The sequence below is a fragment of the Coturnix japonica genome, chromosome 4, assembly GCF_054131305.1.
Source record: "Coturnix japonica strain WE chromosome 4, WE-NBRP24, whole genome shotgun sequence".
In the NCBI taxonomy this organism is placed as follows: Eukaryota; Metazoa; Chordata; class Aves; order Galliformes; family Phasianidae; genus Coturnix; species Coturnix japonica.
In genome coordinates this window covers 62,752,551-62,775,453 of record NC_140666.1, presented here as the reverse complement: position 1 = coordinate 62,775,453, position 22,903 = coordinate 62,752,551, and the positions used below count along the sequence as shown (strand labels likewise).

Genomic DNA, 22,903 nt, shown 5'->3' with positions numbered 1-22,903 from the left:
GCCAGTTCAACAAATAGCTAAAGGGAAAAAGAACCTTTGAGAGTTGCCTTGTGGTTTTTGAACTTAAATATTCAGGTAGGCTACTTGTGGGGTAGTGGTTTGGTATTCAGATTGTTTTTTCACTGCGGCTGCCATGCTATTTACCTAGAAGAAAATATGACAGTCAAATTTTCTTATATCTGCCTGGAGCTCTACTTGGCCTCTTCGCCTTTTCTTGGTAATGGGCTGTGTAGAATCTGAATAAGATCCAAATCCTACTAATACAAGTCTATTTTCCATGGATGAATAAGATAAAGGAAAAACTTTTCTACTTTGAAATGGAAAGAAGTAGCTATCATGTCCATTTGGAAGCATTTATTTTTTTTTTACCACCTCACTGTATCTCCTTTAAAAGCAGTACTTAACCCTGCGTGAAAAGAATACCTTGGAAAAAGATGTATTAAACTAGACGTTTTGAGCAGCCATGCTGATAATGAACATAATCAGTTGTCTGTCAGATATTTCATTACAGACTCCAGTTTTCAGTAGGTAATGTAAAAATTTCCAAACAAAATGTACCATAAGCCTACATTTAGTCTCAGTTAATTATGAAAAGAAATGTATGCAAATTAGTTGTGTCATTTGCTACTGGTTTGAATGGCAGCCTGTCAACTTTCGAGGTGACTGCTGTTGCCAAAACTGTACCCCCATCTAATTTGGGATTTTAAGTTATTTTATAATTTCAGGGATTTTTTCAGTGATTCCAAATGCCATACCTGAGAACATACACTATCTAGCCACACTTCTTTTGATGCAGCCCAGGATATGTTGGTTTTCTGGACTGCAAGGGCACGTTACTGGCTCAAATCCAGCTAACTATCCACCAGCGATACCTGATTGTAAGTTACACACAGAGATGTAGGGACTCTACAGGTTGGTTTGTGTTGTTTACAGGCACGCTGATCCTGTAGTGCCACAGAACCACCACAAAAGTGATTGTAGAGATGCCTTTGTGTCTTCCCCAGCTCTTTGTATTTCCTTTTATAAACCTTTCTGCCTGCTCTATTATTTGAACTACAGGAATCACTGAATTAATATTGAAAAATAGCATTGTGAATGGATGTTAATTCAGAATCTGTTCTGCTTTTTCTTTAGCCATGAGGTAGAATTTCAGGGCTGTTTTCTGAAGTTTACACCATTAGTCAGTTGTTTTGATTTTTATTTCTTTAAGTATGACTTCTGATTGTTGCTCTCCAGCTTACCCAGAAGTGGGAAGAGAGAGCTGTAACATCTGTGATCCTCATCCTGGGAATCAAATCCAGGAAAAGATCTGCTGGATGCATCTCCCAGTCATAGCTGAGGTTCTGCTGTGGGACAGGCCACATTCAGAAGGCCTCCCCTGAGACAGAAGGCTGTGCTTCTCCTTCAGGAGGTTCTGGTAAAGGCAAGCTGGAAGAATGTCTGGCCTTGATTACACAGACGTCTCAGTCTGCTGGTGCTAGAGGGCCATAAGTGGCATCAGGACAGCACAGCATACCAACCCTGTCATCTGTTTATTATGGGATTTTGTATTTTTTAGAGCATTAATTAAACAGAAGTCAGTGACAGGAGGTGGCAACACTTGCTTTATTCCCAGGTTAAATGTTCTAAATGCAACTTCTTTAAGCTTCTGTGAAAGTGAGGCCAGTACCATGCTGGAGTGAGGAAGGTGAAATCTGAAAGTGCCTGTCAGGAGGAGGATCACCGGGCAGAGGGACCTGGAGCAGGGCCGTCTGCTAACTCATGGGGTGCTTACTTCCCTGCCAGGATGAGGGATCACGAAAGAGAAAGCAGTCAGCTCAATGATCTCTTGGTTTCAAGGGTGAGAAATAAATCCGCGTAAAGCAAAACAAATTGCATAGTATTTACTTGATGAGAGGAAAAAGAGAAGAGCTTCCATATCTGCCATCTGGTTAAACAGTCTTTCCCAGCCCTTGCATGTATTTAAGGGGTCTGATAAGGTTTTGTCAGATGTGTGAAGAGTTGGTTTTACTCCATTTCTTCTTCACCTTTACACTCATATAAGCACATTCTTAATTGTGTTTTGCTCTTTCTTTTGTTGGCTTTTGACAGAGGAAGCCAGGTCAGTTCTACATTAACTTACTAAGGATAGGTGGTGTTCTGCTTGCTGTATTTAAGTGGTCGATGGCCTTCATGCTGGCTGTCATTTAATACACACCTGGAGAATCATCGTTGGTTTAAAAGCAAGAAAACTTCTGTTACAACAATAAACAGCTTGACTTAGAAACTAGCAGTATGGAGTAATTTCAAGTTCTGTTAACATGTATTTGGCTATAATTTCTAAAAACTTTTCTCTAAAAATATGGTTGTTTCACACTTGTACTGACAAAACTGCATACAGGTTGCTTTTGTTCATTCTTGTTGAGTGTCTGTAACAGTAAGAATGGGTTTCATGACACTGAGGTGGTGGTGAAGGGCTCCACCATTTGAAAGCAGCAAAATTCATGTGCAGGAAAAATATCATGACAGAGGGATATGAACCATTTTCATCTAGTGATTTTCTCTTCATATGGTAGAATAGGTCTTGTAGAAGTACATTCAATGAGTGTGCTTTGGGGGTGTTCAGAAGTCATGCAATCCATATTTTCAGTTGCTAAGGGGAAAGTTCTTGTTTATCAGAGATGTGACATTCGTAAGATCACAAATGTAATTTGGAGACTGTTTTGCCTTTCTTCTTTGTTTCTCCTTCTCTCTTCTACCTTATTACTTGGTGTCTGTAAGCAGCCTGCGCTTACTGCAGTTAGGGGACAAGGTTTTGTGCTGCAAGCAACCATTTTATTGCTTTTTTCTTGTTCTGAGCTCATTGAATCTAAAAGTACAGTATAAGAAACAACTTTCTGACAGGCTGCATCATGGTTGTTATGTAGTAAATTGCAGATTTCCAGTGTTTCCACTCTGTGCAATTATGGGATGGGAGAAGAAAGTGCTGCTTCAAGTGTTGTCTCTGCTGAAATGTGCCAGCAAAGCAGGACTGATTTCATGAATGATGCATATTGGATGATTTTTTGAAAGCTAGAGCTAAGTGTGGTGCTTCTGGTAATACCATAACAGGTGCTATTATTTTCTTCCAACAGTTACCCTGCTGTGTGTGAATTCCTACAGCACAATAACTTGTTATCTATACTCCGAGCTCATGAAGCCCAGGATGCTGGGTAAGTGTGCATGGAGAGGGCACCGGGAGAAACTAAGCAGGGCAGGGAAGAATAACTGAGTGAGAGAGAACTGCGAAACTTAAGAGCTCCTGCAATGTAAATTTGCTTTTTATTAATGATACAAAAGCATGCACTGGCATTAGAATGTGCAGTCTCTCACGTGATTACTACCAAGCTACATGTCTTAATGAATCCTTGTTTATTCCACTTACCCTGAGTGATTTTAAGTGGCATAAAATGATCAGAAATGATGCCAAATTTGGGAGGGAAAATCAATTCAGCTTAGCAAAATAATGTTTTCAAATGTGGCTGACACAGACTGCCATGATGCCAGGGAAGCAGTTTGGCTCATGGTGGCCAGAACTGTTCCCTCTCGAATCTGTCAAATTTCTGAACCTTCTGGTTTTATACTTCACCATGGAAATGTGTTGAATGTACCATAGCTCTGAAGTTTTGATGAAGGGCTGGTATCTGAATAAAAACCTTTGGGTGTATTGCATAAATTAATTATGTGTTTATTGCGTTTATTTGGAGGTAGAAACTTTACCCAACCTGAACAGTAATAACAGATAAAGTGATGGTATTGTAGGATTTAGGTCGATACGCACTATGCATATAAAAAGCTATTCTGAATGCTTGAATTATCGCATACTTAAAAACCTCAATGCAATTAAAAGCAAGCTATTTCTCTGCCAAAAATAACTGGCACGAAATACCCAAGGGTAATGAAATTTCATTTTTATTGTATTGCTTTCCAATAAAGGGTGAAATATAAAGTTTTGTTGAAAGGATTGCGCTGAGTCTCTACAATGGTTTCAGTGCAGCTATCGTGGATGGCCTCCACATTCTTCATCTTCTTGTAGCTTAAGACTACCAAGAAGTATTTGGTGTTGCTTGTGTTAAATTAAGACAAAAATACTGTTTAGTGATTTGGCTTTCAGTTACTTGCAGGTTTAATGCTCGACTGATTATGTGTTGCACTGTTGGTCCAGTAAGCCTTTTATTTTTCCTAATGCAGAATGTTTAAGTAATGAAAGCATGCAAGCACTAATAAGTTAGCTAATAGACACAATTAGATTAGATGTAGCACTGAAAATATCTGACCCTCTGGTTCCTAGTCCTTTCTCTACTTTCAACCTCCCCTGCCTTGCCATCACTTGCACATTAAGGAGTGTAAGCAGCTGGAGGCTCAGGGAGAACATGCCTTTTCTTCTGAAGGGAGGAGTGCTGGTGCTGGTCTTCACTTAATCCCGTGAGAGACAAAGTGCTGGAAGTGTCCCAAGGTGCCACATGTGCAGGGATGGGCCACAAACAAATTAAAAACAAACAAATAAACTAACTTCTGCTGTGCTAAATTGCAGTCAGAGTTGCATTTTTTAATATGTGGGTTTCTAGATAACCCCAGTGGAAATAATGAAAAAATCTGCAGGAATTCTATTTTTTCTGGTTTAAAAAGAGCACATATGCACGTCTTCTGTCTTGGCATTTCTGAATGCCAGTGTAGTAACGTACTTGTGTTTTTTGCACTGTATTTGGTCAGTGATAAGTGAGGTTTCAACAGAGGACAGGTAATTAATATCTCCTCTTTCCTTTAGGTATCGCATGTACAGGAAAAGCCAAACCACAGGCTTCCCTTCACTAATCACAATTTTTTCAGCACCAAACTATCTAGATGTATACAATAACAAAGGTAAGATTTGATTTCTATTGATATACAGTAGACTATACTTCTTCGCTCAAATGTATTACATTATTTTTCCTTTTCTCTCCTTTTTCTATTTATTAGTTCATGACCATTCAATTTATTACTTAATGCAGATTTAATTGAGTTTATTACGGGCAGATGTAGGCCTCTGAATATAACTGTAGATTCTAATATGCCTTAGGATATTTCTGTATTTTGACTGCAAGTTGTCAAGTAAATGTTAAACAGGAAACAACACTAAAAACAGCTCTGTTAACAAAGAGTAGTATATTATGAAGCACTGATGTTGGTGTGTTTGGAGATCAGTGCTCAATATAATTATTTTGGTCCCTTTTCTGCTCCCTAACTAATGGGGTTTGTACAAACAAACCTTCTATCCAGCTAACAAGCATAGATCTTCAGTGGGTAGGGCTTGGAATACATATTGTCTGAGTTCTGTTATGTTTTGTTTATTAATCATTTGAAAGCAATTAGGTAAGACATAAAATTCCATTAGCCAAAGAAAGGCTGTTGTACAAATAGGCAGTCATTGGTCACTCTGTAAAGGCTCCGATGAATACGAATGCTTGCAGCTTCTCTGCATTTATTGCATTCCCTGAAATCTCTTTATGAACTGGAAAGAAAACAAACCTCTTTCTGAAAGTAAAACATTCTAATAAACCTGTCCTCCAATATTTTTAATTGATTGGTAATGTCTACTTCATCCCATTCCCAGTAAAGTTAATATTATTTGTATGTTTTAGCGAGAAATATATATATTTTTTTTCCAATGGGAAAAGCAGTTTCATTGCAAAGACATCAATCCCTGAGCAGAAATGTTTTTAAATTGAATACGTGCCTGCAAAAGCTTTTTTCTTCATTTCTTTTTGCAAACTTGCAAAGGAAAGCTTCCTCAGACGTTGTTTCATATTATAAAACTTCTAATCTGAAAGCTGTTATGCCATTCAATGTATGTACAGGGAGGAAATAATTCACTGTTAGGTAACAAGTTTTGTACATGTAGTTCTCAAAATGCGTATTAACTTGTGGAAAAATTAATAAGAACATTCTGCAAAATAACCATCTGAGTAGAGCTGTCAGTAGCTATTTTTGTAAAAGTAAATAGTACAGGGACAACCCAAAAAGAGCAGGATGAAACGAGGAATGTGTTAATTTTCTTGGCAGTAGCACTGGTCTTGGTGGAAAAGTGTTCCGTGAGTCGGCTGCTTTGGGCAGAGTGCAGTCTGATGACAGGCCTGTAGAAGTAATGTGACATTCGCCTCTTGCTTCATAATACATGAAGGCAGTTCCATGCACATGGATGTAGTGGGTGAGCAGCATCGGATTTTGTCATGAAGGCAAGCGTTAATTGTGAAGTAATGATTTATAAAATCGAAATTCTTGAATTTTTAAAGCTCAAAGTTTGGGTGGTGAAAAAGAACTGCCTTTCTATTATCTCTGTTTCAAAGCAGAGTCATTTCACTCATCTCAGGTTTCCCACTGTGGAAACCTTAAAACTGGTGGGAAGTCCTTGCTGGTAAAAGGCCAGTTCCTGAGAGCTGATAACCATCTGTGGTCACGAGTGACATTTGGATGCACAATCACAGTGGTGGGAGAGCAGTGCCAATGTGCCGCTCCTTAAACATATCATTTTATTTTTTTTTTATTTAAAAGCTGACTTTTAGTGGATTTCTATTGCATTTCTGTTTAGTGCAACTGCCTCCTTTTCTCTCATTAGAAGCTCTGATGCATTATTTCAAGTGACTGTCTGCACTGGCTCTTGGCTTTTAAAGCACATCATACATATTTTTTCATGACACATTACTCATGCATGTTCATCTCGATAGCATTTGGGCATTTACTTCCCTGTTCAAGAAAGGAAAAACTGTCATCCTAAAGCAGTCCAAAAAAGAAAAAAAGCCTCTTGTTGACATGCTAGATTTGCAGTAGATACAAAGAATGCAGAGCTTTCTGGCTGGCTAATTTCAGGAGGTGAAGGAGGACACCTCCATACAGAGGTGTTGCAGAGCAGTTGCTCTAGCTGACTCATTGTGCATCGGTGCGAAACCTGATTGATTCTTAAACCAAACCATTGTGTTTTCGGTTACTGTCAGCCTTTGGAAAGGCAGCTACTCTCCTACTAGTGCCTTCCATTTCTAATATATGTTCTTAAAATGCTTCTGGTTGTAACTTAGTTACCAGAGCCACCCTGCATAAATTCATTAGTTTCCATCTCTTACTGGCACAAAGGCTGTGTTCCAGATTTGGGTTTTTTTGTTTGGTTTTTTTTTAATAATAATGTTGCTTTTAGGTTTATTTATTTATTTACTTATTTATTAAAAAGGAAAGAAATCTACAAGGGGCTAGGAATTCTCATTTTTATCCTTGGTTAGTAGTTCTCATATCCATTAAAGCAGCTATACTTTCCTGTACATCTACAGAGCACTTCAACAGGACTGTGCTTGGCTGCTAGCTTTAAGGGTTTATTCAATCCCAGCGGGAGGTATATCACTGGAATCAGATACTGACACAAAGAGCAGACAGGGAACATTTCTAGAGCAAATGGAAATTCAGCAGGAGTAGCTATAGACAAGATACCCAAACGAAACCACATTCAGCAAATCTGCTGTAAATAGTGATGTTGTGGACCCTTGGCATATGCTGTCACAGTTCTGATCTGCCATGGGAATCTCTTTTGGCTGGAACCCCTGGATTCTGGCACTGGAGGGAGTTCTCTGCATCCTTCTGGTTACTGGCCACGGCGTCTTGAAGTCTGTTTGAGTTGTTCAGCCATCAAGTGGCTGCTGGTCCTGTCACAGCCCCAGCCCACACACATGCATGACTTCAGGTGCCAAAGTTGGGTTTTTCAATGAAGAAATTACAGTTGGAGGTCCCACTGTAGTTAATGGAGGCAGAGAGATGCTTTCAGAATGTTCCAAGACTCAGAAAGTACGTAGATGTGGGGAGCTTAGTATCTCCTTCTTCTTTATTGTTATTAATGCTTTCCATATTTATTATAATGAAGAGCACTGGCAAAGGCAAAGAATTCATGCATACGTTTTTGGCAACTTCTAAGTTTATGTTTGGTGTTTCATAACTTTCCCAAACCTTTATGCACTCATGCTATTAGAATACATAAAGAAAAAAGATTCCATAAGTTAATTATTAAATGTTGTTACGAGGAATACTGGTACACTGGTGGTATTCTAAGAGAGATATTCTTGGAGAAGATGAAAAATCTTCCCGATTTTGATAGCTGATTATAATAGTTACCTGTGACTTCAAGATGAAGGTTGTACTGATCAGGAAACTGAGATTTACCTCTTGATTCTATAATGCCCATCACCAGGAGAAATTCTCTGCAGCAACAGTAAGAGGTTACCAAGAAGTACTGCATTGTATGACCCATTGGCCTTGTACAGTGTTTAAACTTTCATTCCCACATTTCAATTTTTAGTAGCTCTTGCTGCCTTAATTAAGACTTGTTTTAATGCTGTTTGTGCCACGACAACAGCAAAGATTTTACAGAAGGTCTACAGAGGCATGCAATTTATTTGTTAATTATTGCAATACTTAATATTTTAGTCTCTGGCTGTCACTTTGGTGTCATGAATGCATATGCGTGCTTTTTGGCTGAGTGAACAATTTTAACTAGCTGTCTAAAGACAGACTATTCTGAACATTTTTAAACGAGTAGGTTTCATAGTGATGAGATAACCACTAGAGAATCCAGAGTTGCTGAAGAAAATAGTACATCCCTTCCAACATTTTTCAAAGTACTTGTGCTGCTGAAAGGAAAAGCAGATGATGGAAAGAAACAAAGGAAATATGCTGTGGAGAGGGGAATTCGGAATACTAGAAAAATCAAGACTGGATGTACACCGATGTGCTTGTTAACAAATCAGATAGGTAGCATACCAGTCAAGTGTGTATAAAGCATCAGCGTGTGGTTCACTGTTGATAGATTTTGAGAAATACACCTGATGCAGATGGGTCTGGTAGAAAGTTATTTTCACACTGGAAAAAGGGCAGAATAATGTACCGGAAGGCAAAGATGATCCTTCAGAAATAATACCCCTTCGTGTGAAAGGGAAGCTGTGCAACCTTGTGTTTGCCCCCTCAGTTCTATTGAATGCGCTATCACTGCTTTTGTGATGAGGCCTTCTCAAGGAAACAAAAGCTTCTAAAGAGAAGCTCTTGGGATATTTAGGCCATCTCATTGCCAGTGCAGAGATGTTTGATGCTATTTCTTTTGAAGATACAATTGTACATGTCAAATGAAATTCTTCAGAATTTCCAACCGCAATTAGCCCTACTTCATTATTGTATTATTTACTTCATTATCTTGCACCGCAAGTCATTTTTTGCTTTGAAAATGTTTAAACTCCATAAGCATTTCACTGGCCCTTATCCCTGATCTGTCTCAGGCAGCAAACGCTGTGGTTACTTAGCAACTCTGCTGGAGGAGAAAGTACTGCTCCCAGTTGCACAGTTAACACTGAAGTTAATTTGGCATCAAGTCAGAAACTGAGATTCTGTGTTTAATGCGGAGAAGTTGAGAGAACTTTCACTACTTTTATTTTCTAAAAGCAGGATGAGCATTCTGAAAAAAAAATACAAAAAAAAAATTAGTTAACTTAGTTGTTGAAGTTACTTTGTGGTTGTTTTAATGGAATTTAAAATATATGGAGTTTATCCTGGGCTTGTATTTCTACCATACTCAATTGTCTGCCTCTGACAAACAGGCTTTCAATTAATTTGCACTGGAAAAATATTCAGCAGCACTTGAAGCAGGTTGTATGATGTGTTTGAGTGTTTGCATGAACAATAGGGCACACAGCTTAATGATGTTCGCTTTGCCTAAGGCCTTAATTCAGCTCCCAACATTCAGGCTTTTCAAGTGCCATTTTTTATGTCAGAGGGATCTGAGATAACCACTCAACTCTGACAGGTACAACACAGGACACGGGGGTGATTGAGGCTCCTCTGTAACAGAGGGAGACCAAAGCGATGGCAGTCTTGGGTAGCATCAGGTGCTTGTGCTTTATCCTGAGGAGCCAGAAGAGCTGTCTCCATACCATACTGAAGGAAGGAGGTTTTTCACCTGCACATTTATCACCACCCGTATTTACAGCCATAGGTACTGATGTTAAGTGCTTAAAACTAAACAGTACGAATGCTCATTGCCTGCTGCATTAGTGTTTCATTTCATTCTAATGCGATTTCAGCATTCTATATCTCAGTTTACAAGCACTAGAAAGAGGTATAATGTCATTTAGGATATCTGCACAGCTTCACTTTACAAAACATTGGCTTCTAAAACTCATTTACAACAGTGAGTACCAAAATGAAGTTAAAACGTGTGTGACTGTTTAGGAGTAAGAAAATAAGATTCTTGCTCTTCTTGTTGATTATAGAATATAAAACTGTGACCAGTGGCTTGTTCTGCTAGCGTCTTGAGTATAGCATTGGAATGAGAAGTATAGGGGCTGCATAACAAGCTACAGAAGTTAGAAATAAAGGTTTGAGAGAGACAGGTTTTGCTCAGTTACCAGTTTCACAGCCAAAGGAATGCATCCCACTTTGTTCCATCTCCCCAACCAGCAACCATGTGACCTACGGTCATATAATCTTCAAAAGATTCCTGTTCCATCAGGGCCACTGAGATTTTCTGTAGCTACTTATGCATCAGAGTAATGTGAAGGTGAGAATGAAGCAGAGGTAAAACCCCCAAACCTTTTCTGAACCAACAAAGGAAATACAGATCTATAAGACAGAAAAAAGCGAGGGGCCAGCAAAGCTCAGAAAAGCAGCATTTTCTTCCCGATCCAGCTGAAGTTTTCTCCCTTTGACTACTAAGAAAGAGCTGACCTGTGTAAAATCATCATATTAGAGTCAAATGTTTGATGTACATTACGCCTGTAAATTAAAGATTGTAATTTACAAATTTAAAAGTATTTGTGACTCTAGTAACAACCTGGCCTTACTTTACTCTCTTAAGAATGGAGTTATTTGAGAACAACTTGTTATTATGCTACTCTATCGTACAGCTTTTATTTCTTTTCCTTCAAGTGGCTCTTAAAGTCATTTACGGGGAAACCACACACGTTACTTACAGAGAAGAATTGCTTTTAAAATACCATTCTTGACAATTGCTTTTCTAAGACATTTAGGTATATAAATTAATAAGGTGATGTAAAAACATTTTTTGTATGGTAATCTCAAAATAAATCGTCTTCCTTGGAAAAAAAAGCCAAACTAACAAGCCAACCCTGAAACCATACAACTTCATTTTTGACAACTGCCTTGCTTAGAACACAGTCTTTTTTAGAGGCAAGTTTAAATACATAAGCAGTTCTGTAAAAGATTCATCCTTCACAGAACTTAGAAGAAATTTGATGGTAAATGGGAGAAATAGCAGGAACAGAAACTACATTCCTTCAACTCACTAAAATGAATCAATTGGAGTTTTAGTCCTCCTGAATGAATCTTCACATCCATTAAGTCTGTGTGGTTTTGATTCATTTTTACTGCAAAGCCGCAAGCTATTTATTTTTATTATGCAATTGTGTCACTGTAATAGAAGAATGAATTTTGATGTGTCCTCGGTAATTTAAGCAAAAAAGTGAAGGAAATATTAAGAGCATTCACACTAGTTTTCCCTTTTTTGCTAATAGCAGTATTAAGCCATTTTTACTGAAAAGCAGAATGGCTGCCAACTGAGACTAGATTGGGCAAGAGTCAAATGTGCTTTATTTAAATTAAGGGTGTCTAGCTGGCAGAAGTTCACGTAAATGTTAGCAATCTGCTTTCAGTGTGCACCAGCAAGCAGGCTTCAGAAATTCCCAGGTCACTTCTGAACTGTCAGCAGCAGCAAAACATGAGGCCTTTAGCAACAACGTTGTACATTTAAAAATAATTAAAGATAAAAAAAAATATGGTTTGAAACACTTCAGTCAGTGGAAACAGGTGAATAGTTGGAGTTAATTGTTCACCTCTTTCAGTGCATTCCCTGTGTTTTTGGACATATTGAAGTCATGCAATTTCATTGCCGGCCCTGGCTGTTAAATAATAACCAGTCACTGGAACTGTGTTCCTCCTGGGGGGAGGTATAAATGAAAAAGACAGGTGGAAAAGGGAAGACCAAATACAGTATGCCTTGCAATCTGTGTCTTTGATGTGTTACATTTCTGACATACTTTTGATTCTTGCTGTTTCATTTGTGATGGTATAATCATGTATGCTTCTTGCTTTCTTTGTAAACTTCAGCTGTATTCTTAGTCCCATGTTGATGAAAACTCTCATCTGCAGTCTCCTTTAGTTGACTTCTTTAAGAACTTTAATCTCTTTCTGTTGGAGATAGTTTTAGGTCCCTATTGTTTTAGGTTGTCATCTCAAAATTGTCTTTCTCTCCATAAACAAAGAAATATTTGCTCTTCTATTTCATGAATGGTTCCATGTGTCATAAATAGGCACATGTACAAAATAAATATATCTGCATAATTCTAGAAATTACCAACTTTAAGGAACATATTTTGTAAATTAAAGTATACACTTTATAAGGTTAGAGATAGCGTTACCAAATTGAGTCTTCAACTACAGTATTAAGATTCTATAAGAAGATTATTTAAGATCTTTGAGAGAAGATGGGTAAAAGAGTTGGGCAGGTGGGGAGGGGGGCAGAGAAGGAAAGGATTAAATTGCTTTACTGTTTCCCAAGGTGAGGCATATAGACCATAAAGTGAACATCAGAAATTCAGCACTTGGTTTTTCTTCCTTAGAATTTTCTTTTAAAGCCACCAGCCAGACCTGTGATCCAAACAGCTGTAGTACCTATATCCCCATTCAGTGTTCTTCCATGTGGTCTCAGTAAATTACCAGAGGTTTGAGTCATCTACAGCACTGTAGTAATTACTTAAGGCTATCAAAATGTTAAAATTGCATAAAAGTCTAGATTTGCTGTGGAACAGCATTAGCTTAACATTGGGCAAAGTTAATGCTTTAGAAAACAAGTTTTGATAAGGACAGTTATCTGGGTTTATGTTAGGCTTCATTTTATGTGATCTTTTGCATTTTCAACAATTATTACTTTATGCCTCCCTAGACAAATTGATGTTGCCCTGGAGAGAACTGATATTCTCTCCTGCCTGCAGTCTTGGTGCTCTTGGCAATACCCAAGCAATATTCATCCTTTCCCTCTTTCATTTAACTTTCATCGGCACTAGGCCTGAGCACAGCATGATCTTTTCTAGAAATAAATAGCTGTTTCTTCCTGATACATTTTGCAGTGCTTTCATTTACTTTGTTCTGAGTATTGGAAAAATAAGTTGAAGTCATTCAGATACTGTTTCAGATAGGAACCTGAAGCCCTTAACACAAGTTAGCACTGACAGGGTGCTTTAGAAGTGTTCTAGCTATAGACTAAGTATCTGTATTTCTGCATATTAGCAGATGTATTCTTTTTCTATTAAAGGCTCTTGACAAGAAGTATATGAATTTTAAATGGAACAAAACAAATCCTATTACTGTGCATTTTGACAGGCTCATGTTTGTAGGGATTGGGTAATGTGAGAAGAAAGTATGATCTGTTGTATGTTATCATGAATGAAATATGTTGAAAATGTTCACTGAAAAAGTAGCATTCAAGATATGAGTGCTAAACATTTTTATTTATTATTTCCTAAGGGTGATTGTGAGAAGATCTGATAACTATACAGAAGGAACACGTGTGGGTAGTCTTTGTTATTCTTTTCTGGTGTCAGGTACCAGAGCCTTGTATATATGTGTACTCAAAAAGTTAATAGTTCACTTAGCAACACATCTTAGCACTAGCAGATGATAGTGCTTCCAGACTGGAAATGGCTTGTGACTTCTATGAGGTTATATCCTATCATAACTAGCAGTCAGGTGCTGCTGATGTGGCATCAAGTGGTTGAAAGCTGGTCTTGCAGCCCTGAAGGCTATGAATACTACCAGTGTTACTGGTCTGAGAGTGAGTTGTTGATGTAGCTGACATCTTTTGACTCTTTCTGTTATTTTAGCTGCGGTATTGAAATATGAGAACAACGTTATGAATATCAGGCAGTTCAACTGCTCCCCTCATCCTTACTGGCTTCCAAATTTCATGGATGTGTTTACCTGGTCCTTGCCGTTTGTGGGTGAGAAAGGTATGTAAACTTTATTTGTTCATATGTTCTTAGAAACTGTAGAATGGATTGTTAGTCAATGTGCACTTGCCATAGTTTGTTTGAAATGACAAGAATAATTTGAAGACAGATAAGTTGCTTTCAAAGACAAATTTGAAGAAACAGGCCACAGGGACAAGCAATTTCCAAAGGTTAACCACACTTCTCCTGTTTGTTTTTTCTTTCTTATAATTTCCACTCTTTTCAGGCTGTGATGCCATTGTATCTGCAGTAGAAATAGATTTTGTGACATTGCAGGCCAGAGGCAAATTTGCTGAATACATTTTTTATTTTATAAGCTGTTGCTTTATAAGCTCTTGGGAATTCCCTTGGATATTGTTCTCTGCTTGAAGGACATCACATCAGACTTTACTGCATTATGTTTACAGCCTTATCCAGTTGACCTGCCATGATAAGGTGATGATGGGTTACTTTTTCACCAGTAAATATGGAGCTGGTGATACTAAGATGCATTCTGGTTTATTGTTGCTTGATAGCACAGATGACATGAAAGAAAATGTACCTCTAAGCCCCGTGTCCACCCAGAGTGTATGGTACCTCATTGCTGGTGAGAAGACTCACTCTAAAATGTAGCTCGTGTGTTATTGAAACATGATGCTCCAGATCTTGCCTGAAGACAACTTCATGCTGTTAATGGCAAGCACACAAAGGGCCCCAAAAAAAGCTTTAGTCTAACATATTAAATGAATACATAATGCAAACTGCTTAAACCCAAATCATTTTATTCAGGGCCTGAGATGAGGCTTGCTTTGATCCATCTATTATAGTACATTGCTGCAACAGCAATTACTGCCAGAAAACTACAATAAACTCATAAAAGCTGCTTGGAAAAACAGTTCTCTCTTTATAGTCAACTGAAAATACAGCCTGCTGTGGCTCTTACCTGCAGTCATGACCGGCTTTGTTTGCAGCCATTTCTTAGTACTAGAAAAGCTGCCGGTGACATGGCTGAGGTCTCTGTGAACAGAACAGATAGACAATAAAATGAGGATTAACTGAGAATAGACAGCTGTTTCCACTAATGGAGACATTACATAATCCATGCTGATGCACGTTTCAGACTTTTGTGAGGCAGATAAAATGCTTTCATTTTGTTTGACCATAAATTCATTCAGACCCTGTTCTTACAATGAGTCTGTTCTGCATATACATGGCAGTTCTGTAGGATGCTCTGTCAGACCATTTCCCAGGGGTCTCTTATTGACATTCCCATAGATGAAACCCTGGGATTGCAGAATGCGCAGTCAAGATTGAGTGAGATCCCGAGAACACATCCACTCTTTTGTCTTTTTAATTTGTTCTCCTTCCTATCCTCTCATGCACTGTTACCAATTGCTTGCAAATTTTGAAGCCCAAGGAAGAGGAGGTAAAATCAGTGTTTCCCCTTTCTGCAAAGCAAAACTCATGGAGTGTAAGAGTTGATGTTCTATACAGCTTTTTAATTCTCTTCTTTTATAGATTTTTTTATTCCTCAAAGGCCAACAAAGGTAGGAAGCAGTTAGTTACATTTGTCATTATTAGTGTGGAAAGTCTTTCCACTAATATTGTCAAAGGAAAAAATATTAAATCCTGCACTAATTTAGGAAAAATACAGCTTTGCTCCACCCTTCTTACATTTCAAACCATCATAGTTGTCACAGAAGAAAATTTTTATAACCATTTGATTCAGAAATTTAAACTTTCAGTCTGTGTAGCTAGTGCAAGGCTAGCTGTGCCTGGTAACCATTTTAATGTTGCTTACTACGTGTAGATGTAGTGGAGTTTTTATCAGTCTGCTAATGATTTCACATTTTACCTCATAAATTCAGCTTTTTTGATCTCTAAATTCTGTTTACTTGGCTGTGATTTCTTTTTGTTGGGATTTTGGCTGTTCTCTGTGTGCTCTCAGGAGTGCCTTACTCTTGCCGTTTCTCAAAAGGGCTGAGTTTACAGGTAGTCTGAGGCTGGCCCCTCCATTCCTGAGTTGGAAAGCTAACAAGCTGAACATATTCTGAATTTACCAACATTTGTTTTGGTACTACTTCTCCTGGGTTATAAGGGATGCATCTCACTAGGGTTAATGCTTTGTCGAACTAAAACTAGTGTTTATTAAAGCCTCTGTAGTAATGAAAATATTATTGTCATTACTCTTGCTATAATTTTTCATTTGGAATGTCATTCCAGTTGCTATGCAAACTGAAATCCTATCGCAATGCAGAAGCAAGAGAAAAGCAGTCAACTCTGTTATCCAAGTTGATTAAAAATAAAAGATATATTGAGGTGTAAAAAAAACCCCAGAAGTTACCTACTTGTTTGACAGTGGCAGAGATTATTGTAATTATTGTTATTTTTTTTTATTTTATTTAGTTTCATTTATTTATTGCAGTGATTATTATATTTAGAACAATTTGCTATTGGGAAACTATCCCAGCTGCCCTTTTATTAATTTCACCAGACACTCCATGCTTGTATTATTACATGCATAAAATAAGATCCACATTTAAAAAATGGGTGCCACTTGTGTACTGAATTTTCATTCTCATTACCTTGGGAGCTGGAGTTGGCTCTTTGACAGACCAGGAGAGCGTGATACCAACATTTTGCATTTCTTTTCCTCTAGTGACAGAGATGCTGGTGAATGTGCTGAACATCTGCTCAGATGATGAATTAGGGACAGAAGAAGATGGTTTTGATGGTAAGAGCATCCTGCCCCTAATTGAGATTGTTTGCCTTGAAACTACTTTAAAGGTTTATTTACTAACACTGGGATAATTTTCTGGGTCCCACTGAAGTTCTGTGCTGCTGAAAGCAACTGTTGTGCTAGACTCCAATCGATTTGCTTACTGCATGTTTTGGAAAGAATTAATGAAAATCTTGCCTTTCTAACCCCAGCCAAAAGTACAAATCTTTCTTTGGTCTCACTCTTTTGGTTTTGACTTTAAAAAAGCTTTCCTCTCCATGAAATCTGAGTTATGTCTGAGTCGTGGCACGAAGGGATCAGATGTTGAGTTTAGGCATAGTATAGCAGTGAGTCCCACAGAAAGCTTAATTATATTGAGGAAATTATTCCTGCAATAAAACAAGATTTCAGTGCTCTATCCAAAATGTAGGTACTGCAAATTTGGAAGAATTGTATGTGAAATATTTTTAGTCTCTACTTTCAATGCACTCTCTTATTTAAATGGCCTTAATAAATAAATATAATCAATAAAAATCAACTTACGCAAATACAGAAAATGTTCTGCTAAACAGAAAGGAATTATTTCTTCTATAATTTGGGAGGGAATTGATAAGTTTCCTTGTATCTATTGCTTTGACAGTAAGATGCACTTATATATTGCGATTTGGTGTTTCTTGGAAATAAATGTATTTCCTTAGTCATTTGGCTGTGCAAGAGTCAATTGCAACTCTCCAGAATTCCCCTTCTCCATTAAGAAAAATTGAAAAAAATCCTGTGCAACCCTAATGTTCTTCCTATGAATGCTTTCCATGTTTTGATATAATAAATTGAATGCTTTCAATGTTTTAGTATAGTAATTTTAATAATAATAAAATCAGAGATGGGAAATATTGAAAAAAATAAAAATAAATCTGGGAAAACAGCGCTGCTGAGCAACTAGAAATTCTCATCAAGTCTGTTGGTAGAAGGAGAAAAAGGGGAAAGTGGAAAACTGTCAAGACAAATACGTAATGAAATAGAATTAATCATTCAAATTCTCTTTGAGTCTTTATTCTTAATCTTTAGAGGAGGACGTTATGTCATGGGCTTTGACAAGTGTTTCCTTTATGATGGAAAAGAAGAGGATGGATTGTAGCGCTTTGCATTTACCCTGATAAGCCAACTGGGATTCCCTGTTCTGTAGCTGCTGCAATGTGGACATGCACATTATCTTGCAGGATTTGGGAAAAAGGCTGGATTTACTGAAACCAATAATCAGTGCAGAGAAGAAAGCACCTGTTTGAATATTGTGCCCAAACTTTTCTTATGAAATTTAATAAGTAGCTACTGTGTAATTATAGCAGCGTGTGAAACAGCGTGAAGGCATACAATGAGTAAAAACTGTGTCAAATTAAACACAGTAGCAGGAGAACCATATGCTTAAATCCTTGGCTCAAGAAAGCACTTAAGCGCAGGCTGAAATTTCACTGAATTCATTGCCAAAGCAAAGGTTTTATGGGAAGGATTTTTAAATTAGTTCAGCATTGACCTAATATTTTCTTTTAAAGTTATACTATAAGCTTCCATTGACGCCAAGTAGAGCGTGGCCTGTAGTCCTTTTCTAAATGTCACTGGATCAGCACTCCCATGTCCAGGTGACAGCTCAGCAGAGTGTTATCAAAGCACAGCCGCAGGTGCAGGTTCCCTGGGGTCCTTCAGAACAGCAGCTCTCATGGTGGTCAGCTCTGCTGCAGCCATGGACTGAGCTCTTTCTCCAGCTGCAGGAGGGCTCTGTGTCGGCTGTGGATTTCCCATGCCGTGTGCTGGGAGCAGTGTGCAGCAGCTGTCTCCCAGGGAGCTGTACCATGGCACGCTTCCAGGCATGCAGCTCGCTGCGTTACAGGTGCCTAAGGAGGAACGCGGGCTGGAAGCCTCTTGGCTTAAATGTGTGTGTACTGCATAATTACACCCAACGGCGTTAAAATTTCTAGGTGAAGAATAATTAAACCATTCCTGGTACTGTAATGCTAATCCTCTTAAATGTACTTCCAGATTTTTCCACATGAACACTTTCTCAGTGTACATTGTTTTAAGGAAGATATTAGCAGTATCTTCCTCCTTAGGATGTGCAGCTACAACCTGACTTGAGGTATCTTCATGCTTGTTTCCTCAAACAGTCCCCTGAGAGCTGTAGGGTGAGGTCTGTGGCAGTGGGGCTGCAGGAGCTATGGGACATGTCTTACTGTGGCCCAGAGGAAGCTCTGGGCCCAGGGGCACTGCTGCATGCATGGGAGAGACTGAGGGAATTGGGCATAAAAGTACATCTGAAAGTTGATTTAAATTTAAATAGAGGCTGATATCTTTAATGATTTCCTGATGCATTATCCATGCAACAAAGGAAAATGATCTTTTTCTCCAAGGTAGTTGGCTTTTTGTTGCTTTTTTTTTTTTTCTTCTTTTTTTTTCCCTCAGAGCATTGCCTTTTGTGGGAGGAAGTACACGATGTTTCATTTGTGTTCCCGATGAAGCAAACTGGAAGGATTATCAGTTTAAAACTGTTTCTGTCAGGGCTGTATGCTGACAGCCTCGCAGTGGTTCAGCATTTCCACTGTTCTTCAGTCTGCACAGTCCTGCTCGCCCACTGACATTTTCCCTAAGCAGTATTTCCCATAGAAGGAAGTGTCTGATATCTGCCACAGCAGATGTGTTTTGTTTGATGGAGTGATCCTTTAAAATCATTGCATATTTTTGCATCACCTGTAGCTCTCAGGGCTCGCTGCTGATTTCCTTTCTCTCCTTGCAGTTTGAACATGCCCTGACCTGGGTTCCCACATGTAGTGAGAATGATCCATCACTATGGTTTGCACCGATCATTCATTTATCTTCTCTTACATTTTCTTGCCCTCTGTCTTCCCTTCTCACTCACTTTCCCCCTCAAAACGAAGCCCCATCAGTATTGCCTGACCTCACTGCATGGTGTTTGTGAGCTTTTTTTCTTGTTTTGTTTTGGTTTTTTCCCCACTCCCCATCATGCATGCTGCATCTAATCATGAGCACCATGAGCAGGATGCTCCATGGCATGGATTCCTATCTCCCCAAACCTTTTTGGTTTTTGGTGGGTGTTTTGTTTTTTGCTTAAGGAGATACATCATGGGGATCTGATCAGTTTGTTGGAGGTGGTTATGTGAATACTTAGTGGGCGAGAATATAAACAGCAGTTGTAGTGCCCTTTAGACTGTATCTTCCCTGATGGCTTTTGGTTTTGCTTGCTTTAAAAATGAGAGGAGATGATATGTCAGGTTTTCTTATCTCTGATAGCTTCCTCTTGCAGTACCTTGTCTTTGCTGTTTGCTGTGGTGGTTGCAACGTAATCCAATCCAGTAAAAAATGCCTTACGTGAACAGTAGCTATGCACTGAATGGTTTGTGCATCAAACACTTTGCTTAGCAACAGGAGCTACAAATACCTCTATCCAGCCAGCATGTAGTCAGAATCCTGTTTTATTTTAATTAGTAACATTTCTGGCCTCATGCATTTCATTGAAAACTAAGCTGCTAATTAAAAGGGTGCAGTAATGTAATAGGCAACTTAACACAAATGCTCTGCTTGCTTTGTATGCGTTGCTATCATGATTTGGCATAAAGACACTTCTAAATTACCTGCATTAATTTTTGTATTGCCTTCAATATTGTAGCTCACAGCCTTCTCGTGGAAAAAGCTGCTGTCATAGTGCTGGTAGCAGCAGTTATTCCTCCGCTGGAGCACAGCTTCTGCTGTTAAGTGCTGTGGGCTCAAACTAAACTGAGTTACCTTGTCAGATGTGTCCTGGGTTCCACTGTGAGCAGCAATCACCATGTGGCTACTGCAGGTCTTCAGTAGTAAATTAAACCTGGGCAAGCTATATTCCAAGAAACATAGACATTGTTCCAGGGTCAGCAGAGGCTTCAGGTCACAGGTATTTAGTGGTGCCTTGATAAGAGATTTCATGATCCTAGCTGGGCAGATGGGAGTCAGCTTTTGAATGAGTTCATTTTTAACTAGGAGAGAAACTGAGGTTACTTTTTACCATTTTATTCATGTTATCCCTTCAAGGCAGCAATGTTGTGCTGCAGGGTATACGTGCTCTCTATGAATTGGTGGCAGAGGAGCATTTTAATGGGATTTTTACTATTTTGGCCAGATCTGGTTGTTTCCATACCCAGAGCATTTTTTACATCAGTGTGCTCTGCCTCTGAACCAGCCTGGCAGCACACAGTTAGGTAACCAGAGTCCTCAAAATACATCCCATGGTGCAGCTGTGCAAGGGCTCTGAGCACAGCACTCATGCTGCTCTCAAAAATAGTTGTGTTAAAATGCAATACACTGTACCATAAAGCCACTTGGATTTGCTAACTGCAAGATGCTGGGTCGTTCTGACAAATGCATGTATGCCATAGATAATGCTGGTTTTGATAGTAGCAATATAGGTCTACAAAAGCAAGCTACTCTTTCAGATATCAAACATACGTAAACAAAGAACTGGTGTGTTTGCTGTAAGAAAGGAGGTGTCATCTGCCAGGTACACCCCAAATAAGCAGAAGGGGTTATTCTTCTGGTTCTGAGAAGTCATTGAGCCTTAGAACAGCTGCAGTCATGTAGAAGAAAGAATGCAGTCAAGAGATGGTAGCACTGAGGCTAAGCTTACCTGCTCATCTGCCTGCATGTCAGTTTCTGCAAATCCACTAACGAAGCCTTACACTTTTTTAAAGTTTTTTTGTTGTTGTTGTTTTTTTCTCTCCCATGGTTTTCAATCTGTTTCTTTCCTTTTGGATGTTCCCTGCCTAATTTGTTTCTTTTCTGTTTTTCAGACTTTACTTAAACATTGCGTTTCCACTGATGTTGTCAAATGTTCTTTGTTGTTTTTTTTATTTTCATTCTGCAAACATCACTGATCTCTTTCTTTCCCCCCCTCTCCCCTTGGAATTCATAAGAAGATCCCATTTATGCACAGACGAAAGGTATTAAATAAATTAGAAGGGTTACATTTCATTAATTTGCTCTCATACATAATATATCCATACATAATGTATTAGGATGTCATTCAGGAAATCGATTTTTGGTTTTGTTTTCTTTGTTTCTTTTTTAACCATTTTTGGTACATATTCAGTCCCACATCTCAATATGTTCAGTTTACAGTTCTACTTAATTGTTTTGCTTCTTAATCTGAAGGTTTACATTATATTTCACGTAAATCCTATATATCCCAGTTTGCAAAGTAAGTGTATAGACACTACAAATCTAAAATACAATAGAATTTGTTAAATTACTGAGGTGAGATTCAAAGCTTTTATTCTACCTCCAAAATGATTTGTCTGTTTTTAACCTTGGTTGAATTCATAATTATTTTTTAGTTATTTTTATGCAAATGGTTTAAGATATTGTAAGAATAATGTTTGTGTGTGTGTGTGTATATATATATATATATATGGGTATATCAGGCTATGATTGCTATGGTTAAAATTAACCACGTTACTCATAGTCATTTCTCAAGTTGTGATCCATTTACTTCCATGTTAGATGTATGTTTAAGTGCAGCTGAAGTAACTCGAAGAGATTTGAAGTAATTGTGAATTTCAGAGCACAGTAATGGAGTAGTTACACTTAAAATGTGAGTCAAAGATTTAAGTATCACACAGACACAGGGTTGGAAGGAACCTCTAGCGACCATTGAGTCCATTTCCCCTGCTAAAGCAGGTTCCCTACAGCAGGTTGCACAGGTAATTGTCCAAGATGGATCTTGAATGTCTCAAGACTCCACAGCCTCTCTGGACAGCCTGTTGCGGTGCTCTGTCACTCGTATATATAATTAGCATTCATTGAAAATTAGCAGTGCAAATTCACACTGTGAATGCTAGCTGCATTATTTAGCAAATAATGAATTTTTAAAAACCCACACAAATAAGGTAAATAAAATCATTATCGATAATTAGTGGACAAATCTGGGTTGTTGTGTTTGTTTGGTTTTTCTTTTTTGTCATTGTCACAAATCCATTACAAAATAACTCAGCAGAGACAGAAAGTTCTGGGTCTGTCTTTCAGTAATGTTGTACATGTGTTGGTGAGAAATAAAACACTCATTCTGAGACTGCTACATTTCATGATTCAGTGAATTTTTTACTTTTTATTTATGGGCAGACCATTTTGT

At 38.3% G+C, this 22,903-nt stretch overlaps 1 protein-coding gene across 7 annotated transcripts in view; it reads left to right on the top strand.

Moving 5' to 3' along the window:
* Positions 1–22,903, top strand: part of PPP3CA (protein phosphatase 3 catalytic subunit alpha) — a 180,898-nt gene that overhangs the window by 144,181 nt on the left and 13,814 nt on the right. For 3 of the 7 annotated variants that reach the window (XM_032444065.2, XM_085545278.1, XM_032444062.2), the window contains exons 7-11: positions 3,114–3,191; positions 4,787–4,881; positions 13,917–14,042; positions 16,681–16,755; positions 21,690–21,716. In XM_032444065.2, the coding sequence (XP_032299956.2) occupies positions 3,114–3,191; positions 4,787–4,881; positions 13,917–14,042; positions 16,681–16,755; positions 21,690–21,716 (401 nt within the window). The remainder of the gene's footprint in view (positions 1–3,113; positions 3,192–4,786; positions 4,882–13,916; positions 14,043–16,680; positions 16,756–21,689; positions 21,717–22,903) is intronic. The other 4 variants (XM_085545279.1, XM_032444064.2, XM_032444066.2 and 1 more) reach the window with 2 other exon arrangements.